General features: G+C 46.7%; 1 protein-coding gene across 1 annotated transcript; it reads left to right on the top strand.

Moving 5' to 3' along the window:
• The first annotated feature begins 6 nt into the window (after positions 1–6).
• Positions 7–5,420, top strand: Mrpl27 (mitochondrial ribosomal protein L27). The gene is made up of 4 exons (XM_026387065.2): positions 7–76; positions 1,864–1,995; positions 2,264–2,331; positions 5,012–5,420. Exons 1-4 carry the CDS (start codon positions 37–39, stop codon positions 5,216–5,218), a joined length of 447 nt encoding a protein of 148 aa, XP_026242850.1. The 5' UTR covers positions 7–36; the 3' UTR covers positions 5,219–5,420.
• The last annotated feature ends 4,266 nt before the right edge of the window (positions 5,421–9,686 follow it).

Consider the following 9,686-nt stretch of genomic DNA (forward strand, 5'->3'; position numbering starts at 1 on the left):
CAGATTTCCAAGACCGGAAGCGAGTGTGAAGCAATCATGGCGTCGGCCCTTCTGGCGCTGAGGACGCGGGCAACTAGTAAGTGGGGTGCTGTAGTCTTTTCGGGGAGAACCGGGAGGGAGGCCGGGAGTTGGAAACTGCCCCCGCGGGTGGCCTTGGATGCATTGGGGGCGTGCGAGGGTTGAGGGGGGGGGGGGGGCTGCCACTGATCACGTGACAGGTCTTGGGCTCTCCTGCGCGGGGCGGGGAGGGTTGGGAAGCACGTGTCCTTCCTCTATCTGGAACCCAGAGAGAGGACTTCCTTGGCGGTTGGTGAAGCAGGCACACCGCTTCCCCTCTCTTGGTTTGTGTGGATCCTTTTATCCATGGAAAGGACTGAGTCCAAACAAAGTTAATCCATTTGTTCAACAGATTTAGGTCGTTCTCTGTGCCAGACACATATTTTCAGAAGAAAATATGAAGACATGGTCTCTAGCCGCTGGGCAGTTCTTGCTAGTAGAAGGATCAGTAAGCATATATCAGTAAAATAGTTGATTTTTACAAGTGCCATGAAGAAAGAGAGTATGTGCATCCTCTTTTAGATTGCATTGTCAGGAAAGTCCTCTAAGGAAACCTCTGAGGTTTAGACCTAAAGAACAAAAGGAGGCGGGGCAAGGTTGCACAGGCCTGTAATCCTAGGGAGGCTGAGGCTGACCAGTCGTTTCCAGGCCAGCCTTAGCAATTTACTAAGACCCTATCTACAAGTAAAAAGGGATGGCCCTTACTATCTCATTTCTCCTTACCAAATCCTTACCAAATCAAACTTAGGATTCTCCTGCCTCAGGCCCTTCAGTTGCTGGGATCACAGGCCTGCACATCTCCCCCTGGCTTTTCTGTTAATTCTTATCCGTGCTCCTTTGTTCCAGCTAGTTTCTGTTCTCATGAAAACTTAGAAAGCTAGGCTTCCAAAATGCTTAATAAAGAGGCTGCATACACTCAAAAAACTTCCCTACAGATGTTTGCATAGTACTCAAACCATGACTGAGTCTGGAGATCTGAAAGCTAGGACTGCTGTTCCTAGGTTTGTCGTACAGCAAGAGGCTTCCATGGTTAGTATGAGTGTGAATTCATTGTCCTTTTTAAAATAAATGCCCTACCTTCTTGGCCTTGCATTTGTTCTTATTTAAAATAAATGCCTTTGAGCACTTTAGGATGAGGTCAGATTAACTTCTTACATTGTATTGATCTTGGTTGGACTTCTGTTTGATGTACTTTGGAAAGAAAGGGAACAACTTGCCAAAGTGTCCAGAAGCCTGTGGAAGCCATGCTCCACCAATTGCGCTTTTTGTATGCAGGTGTCTGGTTGCAGTAGGTGAATGGATAGCTTCAAAAGGGTGGGGAAGCTGCAGCTGAGGCCGCTCTGGGTGTCCTGTTGTTGGCCTGTCTGGGTTGACTGTGCCTCTCCATGGGGTGTGAGGGTGAGTGAGGCTCTGAAACAGGCAGTGCTGTGGTGTCCTCTTGCCGGCTTTTTTGGTTTCTTCAATAGGACTGAATGTGCCAGGATCCAGAGCATGTGATTTTTTTTTCCCATTTATATTTTCCTATTCTCCCCACATCTGTACACCCCACTTCCTAGCGAGTACATGCACACACATATACTCCTACGCCCCTACCTCAGGCAGCACTTAATCTCCAGACAGTACAAGAAATGAATGGTCCCCTGCTATGGGAGAAGGCCAAAGGACTTCTAGAAATTCCTTGAAATCTAACACTTAGCATTTCTGTTCCCCTCACACATCTTTCTTATTTCCCCTGTCACCTCTTAGCTTAGCAAATGGGCCATGGAGGCAGAGAAAGATCTAACAGTGTTTCTGTTTTCTCTGCAGTTACAGCCCTGTTGAGCCCTCCTTCAGCTATAACTCTTGCTGTCAGAAATGCATCCAAGAAGACGGGTGGTAGCTCCAAAAACCTTGGTGGAAAGTCACGAGGCAAACATTATGGCATCAAGAAAATGGAAGGTGAGAGTGTGTTTTAGCTTCCATACTTCAGTTTAGGGCTGAAGTATCCTGAAGACAAGTAAGTGTGAACTTTAGCTATGAAACTAGAGTGAAGAGGATGCTGGGTAGGGGATTGGGCACTGCTTGGACCATTTGGCAGTTGTTTCTGTTGAGGGACATGCTTAGAGGTTGGTATGCAGCACTTGGGCCAGCCAACATGTTTTCCTAGAAGTTTGCTGTGCTGTCATATCACTAGGGCTGAGAGCACACTTGTGGACTTCTCTTCTAGGTCACTATGTTCATGCTGGCAACATCCTTGGGACTCAGCGCCAATTTCGCTGGCACCCAGGTGCCCACGTGAGTTGCTTGGGGGCCCTCCCCTTTTTTCTAGGACCACCTTTCTGTCCCTAAATACAGTAATGATAACAGTTGCATTTATTGGATGCTTACCATATGCTAAGCATTGTGCTTATTCCTGCCCTTACTATCTCATTTCTCCTTACCAAATCTCTGTCAAGTGGGATCCATCCCCATTTCACAGGTGAAATGCCAGAAACTTAAGAGAGTGGCAGGGCCCAAGTAACAGTGTTGTCTAATATTAGATGATTGCACATCCTATGTTTCATTTTCTTTTCAGTGGGAAATAGGAGTGGGTTATATAATTTGATACGTGGGGCAACTGCAGCTACCTGAGCACTGAGAAGCAGTATGCTTAAGCTATAGTAAGATGGAAGTTTTAAATGTTTTTAAAAGTTACATGTTTTTAAAAGTTCTTAATAATGTACAATTCTAAGCCAGGCATTGTGGTACACATCTATAATCTCAGCTACTCAGGAGGCTCAGCAGGGAGGTCACAAGTATGAGGGTAGCTGGGGCAACTTAGGGGAGACCTGTCTCAAAATTAGAAAAAGGGCTAGAGATTTAGCTCAGTGATGAATATTCCTGGGTTCAATCCCCAGTACCAAAAATAATATTTTTTAATAATAATGCACATATTAAGAAAGTAGACATTTCCCTTTTTATGACTGAAAGGAGCTTTTAGAATTAAATTCAGATTTAAAATCAAATTCAGTAAATTATTTTTCTTCTGTTAAAAACTAATGATGGTGGCTGGGATTGTGGCTCAATGGTAGAGTGCTAGCCTAGCATGAATGAGGCACCAGGTTCGAGCCTCAGCACCACATAAGTGTAAAATAAAGATGTCTACACTTAAGAATAAATATTTTAAAAAAATTTTTGAATAAGGGCTGGGGTTGTGGCTCAGTGGCAGTGTGCTTGCCTAGCATCTGTGAGGCACCGGGTTGAATTCTCAGCACCATCTATAAATAGATAAAAGAAAGGTCCGTTGACAACCAAAAAAATATTAAAAGAAAAAAACTTGAATAAAACAACAACAAGCAGTGTAGTCTGCCCAGCCGTGTTTGCCTTGATGTTATGTTAGCCTAACATTTTGGTTCTCCTTTCCAGTCCTCAGTTCTTAGAGGGTAATAGCCTTGTAAGTTCAGATATTTTCTTTGATTTTTTTTTTTGAGTCTTAGTAAATTAAGTTCAATTTATTCATTTTTCATGATTTCTAAGATTTTTCTTTGCGTAAACCTGCTATGTGGTTGAAAGGTAGCTTGAATTTAGTAAAAACAATTCACTGTGTGCTTCAGAAATTAGATCCATATCAGGCAGGGATTCCAATTTCAGCAGGTTGGGCTTAGTTCATGAGATAGAAGAATTCTTTGTTAAGACAGAACTATACTGTACCCTTCACATTATTTTAAGTGATAATTTAGTCCCCCCCCCTTTTTTAAAATCATCTACCCTTCCTCAGTTTAGTTTCCTTTGTAATTAAGCTTCCCACCCCTTTGTTGTGGGTAGGAGGTTTTTGTTGGTTTGTTTTCTAGTGCTGGGGAGCAGATGATAGCCAAATGTTCCACATTCAGCCATACCCCCAGCTCATTTATTGCTAACTTTAATAGACACAGAAAGGCTGATAGTAATCTGTAATTATTTCAGAGATGCTTATTTGAATGTGAATTGATTTCAAATGCAGTAGCTTTATTTTTTAGAATTTAAAAGACATTGGATGTGTGGCTAGAGAACTCTTGGAACTTGCTAAAATAACAGTGGTAAGAGCTAACATGTTTTTGAGTTCATAGCATTCTAAGCTCTCTGTGACCATAAACTCATTTAGTCCTTAAGATGACTTATAAAGTAGTTAGTATTATGCTGAGACACAGTAAAATAAATTGCCAAGGATCTTAGTGCTTAGTAGTTGTCATCTGAAAAATGGGACTGAGAATAGTATGTAATTCACAAGGTCAGGATTAAATGAGTTGATATATATGTATACATATCTGTGTGTATGTGTATGTATACATATATTTGTGTATGTCATTAAACACCAGTTTGATGTACATTTTCATTTATATAAAGTTCAGGCTCTATCATAAATATAGATTGCCAGGCATGGTGCTACACACCTGTAATCCCAGCGGCTTGGGTGGCTGAGGCAGGATTGTGAGTTCAAAGCCAGCCTCAGCAAAAGTGAGGTGCTGAGCAACTCAATGAGACCCTGTCTCTAAATAAAATATGAAATAGGGCTGGGGATATGCTCAGTGGTCGAATACCCCTCAGTTCAATCCCTGGTACCAAAAATAAAATAAGGGCTGGGGATGTGGCTCAAGTGGTAGTATATTAAAGTCTAAATAAAGTATTTTTTTAAAGTATTTTAAAGTCTAAATAAAGCACATTCGTAGGGACAATGATTTGAGGCATTTTCCCTGGGTCTAGTTTTGGGACCATTCAGTGTGGCTTCCAACCAGTGTTATGACACAGCAGCCAACAGATTTGGCTGTTGGAATTTTCTTTTTCCTCTCTGTTATGGAGTAGAAGGCAAAAAAGTACTGAGCAGTGGGAAGGGAAACATGGAGTTCTCTAAACCTCACCATTCAGCCCCAGGACCTGAATCTTGGGGGGAGGTCTATGTGGAGGCTCTAGGATATACCACCTGGCTCTTGATCCAACTAACCAGGTCTGTGTGTTGCAGGTGGGGCTGGGGAAGAGGAAGTACCTGTATGCCCTGGAGGAGGGGATAGTCCACTACACTAAAGAAGTCTACGTACCCAATCCCAATAACTTGGAGGCAGTAGATTTGGTCACCAGACTGCCCAAAGGTGCTGTGCTCTACAAGACTTTTGTCCACGTTGTTCCTGCAAAGCCTGAGGGCACCTTCAAACTTGTAGACATGCTTTGAAGTCCTGGTTGAGGCCTTGGAACAGAGACTGGAGCCCAGGTGACAGGAGAAGGTGATACCAGAAGTGAAGTATTAGGGTCACAACAGGGCCTCTAAGGAAGAGGTCTGTTGGAAGTTGACTCTGTAGGAGACTCGGATGACTGCCGGGATACCTTTTGGAAGACCTTTCCTGGGCCTAAATAAAGCCTGCTGGAATCACGAATCTGTGCTGTTTGGGGACAAACTTAGATGAAGCTGCTTACTGCTCTGTTGGTTCTTACCCATGTTCTCTTGTGCACACTAAAGGGAGAAAGCAGGAAGGAATCCTGTCAGAGTGAGGAAATGAAAAGGGGGGCTTTGTTTTGAGGAGAGGGTTACACTGGCACCATTTCCCAGAGGAAAAGAAAGAGGAGAGCTTGGTATCCCAGCTGCTTTCCCTGTGTATCCCCTAAAAGTCCAGGTGCTGGGTGCTGGGAGGGAGAGAGGTCAATAGAGGAAGCAACACAGTTGTATTCTCTCTTAAAGCCACATGCAAAGGAGCAGGCTTTAGCCCCAGAGATGGCTACACAGTAGGCCCCTGCCTCTCTGAGTCCAGAGCAGAGTCCAACCAGGGATGGCAGGAGATTAAATCAGGCCCCATCTGACCTGGAATATCAACGTCCTTCCAGTGGTGAGGCAGGTAGGTGACGAGTGACTTCTTCCTGCTTACCACAATAGCTAGACATAGTAAGCCCACATTCTTCTCTGGTTCTTAATTTATCTCAAACCATATAGCAGCAAACAATCTGGCTTTGGGAATACTTACTGAGGACCCAGAGCAGGCTGGGGGCAGGCATTCACTGTCAACCAAACCAAACACTTAAAAGGCCTGGCAGGGCGATTGCAGCCAGGGAGGGTAGCCATTCCTGGCTATTGGCGGTAGGTAGGGTTGGCTGCAGTCCCAGAAAGGAGTGGCTTCTTTCTGAGGACCCTCCTCTGCATATAGGCATGGGCTCCAATTATTTGGGGGCAGAGAAGTCTTCCTTTTCTGAAGTTTCACCTTGAACTTGTTACCTTGTTCTCTCGGGACATAACCCTGGATTCCCCACTTCCTGTAGATCCTAGGCAAATGTGACCTGGGGTTTGTGGGGGTCCACTTTGGCATTTTTCCAGAAAGGCCCAGTAGAGCTAGTCCTTAGGCAAAGGAGATTGGTGGGGACTGTCTCTGCAGGCACAATGCTGTGTCTTCAAGGTCCCTGAAGAAATAGGAAGGGGCAAGATGGGGTCACTCCCTTCTACAGTGATGTTTCCCTGAGCAAGGCAGGTGGCTGCGTCTTGGGATGGGTGAGCAGAACCACAGTTGGGTAGTAGTGCAGATAGTGGCAGAGCCTCATAACTTGGTGGCAGTTGAGTGATGGAAGAGCAAAGGTATTGGCTGTATACTTACCCTTTTTTTGGACTGCTGCTTTTGCGTTCTCTCCCCCAGCAACAGGTCCTTCCTGGAAATAAGTTGGATCCTAGAGCTGTTGGCTCTTTTGAAAACCTCTTTGCAGGGATCTGGTAGACCTGCCTTGGCTAAGGTTTGTCATCTTTCCCTATATACAAAGGGAAGTGGAGCCTCCAATCAAATTCTAGCTCCTTCACTAGTGGCCCTTTCTTTGTTCCAACCCAAGAGTCTCTAATGAGGCATTGTGTATGAAAGAGTGATACGGGAACATCAGTTCTCGCAGCACTAGGCTAGGAGGACTGAATGTCCACCTCTGCAGGCTCAGAGCCCAAAGTGTGCTGTCAGCTGGTGAGTCTGCTGCTGCCAGTCCTGTCGAACATTCTACTTGGGCAAGTGAACCAGCTGCCACAGGGTCCATAGTGGCTCCTGGGGAACCTCACACAGCATACCTCATCTCCTTGGGGATAACACTGACCAAGAAAAACCAATGGAGCCAGAAAGACATGCCACTATTATCCAGCTTCTGCCTGGATCCCCCTAAGAGTAGGAGTCCCACATTCCCTCCTCCCCAAGAAACCTCTAGGCTTCATCTCATTCTTTCTTTCCCATGCATTCTTCATAGTCTCCTTAAAAAACCAGGCTCCTTACTGGCTTCAAGAGCCAGCATACCCATCTTCCACCACTCCCAGATGGTAGCCCCAAAGTTCCTCCCTCCCCTGCATACCTCAGGACTCCTGTTCCTTCACAGGGGCGTGCCATGGTGCTGAGGTAGGGATGGAGGCAGTAAAGCTTGAGTCACGAAGGACAACTCAAGGTGAAAAATCAAGATTTAGGATCATTGTGCAAGAGAGTAGAGTCCAAATGCACTGTCTTGCCCCAGTTCCCTTTCCCCCCCATCCTTTAGACCTCTCTGCCAAGTCCCAGGCCACAGCTCAGACCCTCAGCATTTCTGAGATGCATAGAGAGATTCCATTTCTTTTGGGCCACTGGTTTATTCTCACAACCTGACAACAACCTCTGGTGAGCTTTGGAGGGAGACCTCATCCTCCTGTCCCCAGCTCTTCATCCTGGACCTGATGCAGAGGTGGGGGCTGAAGCTCAAGATTGCCTTTGCTTTCTATATAGATGCCATATGGTTCCCTTGTCCCTGACTGCTGATGTTGCCACTTGCCCCTTGGGCCCCTGGACTTTCCCTGGAAACTGGGGAGCTGGGTGAAGACACTGAGGTTTCCCTGCAGAGTTTAACAATGGCCAGTATGTTATTAACCCTTTCCATACTATTGTCCTGACCCACCGAGAACCTAGGCTGGAGGAGGATGCATTCAGAGAAGAGAGCCCAAAGGCCCCTCCCTACTGAATAACTGCTTCCCCTGAGCAGGGGCCCTCTTGCCAGAATTGGGGAGGCAAGGGCTTGCTGGGGAAGAGTGCTTACATATTGGCTGGGATAATAAAAGAAGAGAAAGGAGCAGAGGACCTGGCAGCACTGGGGGTGGCACTGGTACAATAGCAGAATGGCAGGAGGAATACCAAGGACAAAACTACCCTCCCCAGAGGCTCAATCAGGGACAGCCTGGGACTGACTGTGGCCCATTTCCTCCCTGGGTTAGAATCCCACTCCAGAACCTGGTGTGGGAATGACCTGCTTAACACACAGGGCAGACTGGGGTGCAGGCAGCTTCCTTTCTGCTGCTGCATCAACTCTCTGGGCAGGAGAGCACAATGGCTTTGTCCTATGTCTCCCTTCAACCCAGGGAAGCAGTGCCATGTGTAAGGGAGACTTTACAGAGGGACACATTTAGGGAGGAGGAACAGATAACCTTAGAAACAGTGGGTCTGAGGAGGCAGAAGAGAACCCAAGAGCCTGAACTCAACCCGTGGTACTCAGCCCTCTCCTATCAGACTGTGGCACTGTAGAACTTGACACTGATGGAAAGAGACAGTGACTCATAGTGCCTCCATATAGCATTCCTCCCAGGTGGTTTTGGGAGGAATGTTGTTACAGGGAACCTATTGATGGGGCTGGGCTTCTGGTCTATAGTTAGGGGCTCAGAGTGCATCTGCTCCAACCCTATGACTTGGAATGGCAGTAGGTACTGATTATGGCCTTGACTATGGCTAGGAAGCTGTTGTCCATGGTGTGGACACAGAAGCAGTGGCATGGAGTGCCAGGAAAGGGCATCAGCCCTGAGGGTGGCCACCAGGACCACTGGTCCTCCCCCGAATCAGAGGGTCAAGAGGATCAAGCCCTTCAGAGCCCTGGTACCTGTGAGCACCTCTCCAGGTTTTCCACCCCTTCTGCCTTCTTTTAGGAGTACTAGGCCATGACCTGGTGTCCTGTAGATGGCATTCCCTCTGTATGCCTTGAAGCCATGAGGGCATCTCTATCACTTCAGGAGAATGGGTTGGTGGGAAAGGACTTGGCTTCTGCTGAACCTGACAGCCAGGCAGGGGAGCTCCAGTTTGCCAAGGTTCTGCTCTCAGATCTCCTTTCAGTCTGACTCTGCCCATCTCTACTTCTTATTGGCCTACATAACTGGGTTCTGGATGCCAATTGGCTGTCTTCTGGTCTGGGCTCCCACCTCTAATGGAACTGTGGATTCCATGGTTACCTTGGAAACTGGGCTTGTACCACAGTACACAAAGGCCTCTCTGCTGGGGTTCTTCCTCTTTCCAGAGCAAATATTGTGAGCTCTGGGGACTTGGCCTGACTGAGCTTCCAGGCTGAGCTAACTCTCCCTACTAAAAGACTAGGGATTCTGGCAGAGAAGCTGCTCTCAAACTTGCCTCAGTGATGTGAACAAAGGAGGGGAGGCCAAGAGGGCCTCCACTTTCAAGCCTACCTTCTAAGCCTGTTGGGAAGAGTCCTAGACTCTGGTCCTGGGTCCTACAGAGCTTCTACTTCACTAAAGCCAAGACAAGACAGCCAGAGCAACGGGGTTGGGACTAGACTTTCCTCGTTCTTCTGCCTGCCTGCAAATGAGCATCACTGGCGAGCAGTGACAACCATTGTTGGACTGTCAGACCAGTTAAACCAGGTTCATGATCTATTGGGCTAAACAAGAA

Source organism: Urocitellus parryii, chromosome 7, assembly GCF_045843805.1.
Source record: "Urocitellus parryii isolate mUroPar1 chromosome 7, mUroPar1.hap1, whole genome shotgun sequence".
Lineage (NCBI taxonomy): Eukaryota > Metazoa > Chordata > Mammalia > Rodentia > Sciuridae > Urocitellus > Urocitellus parryii.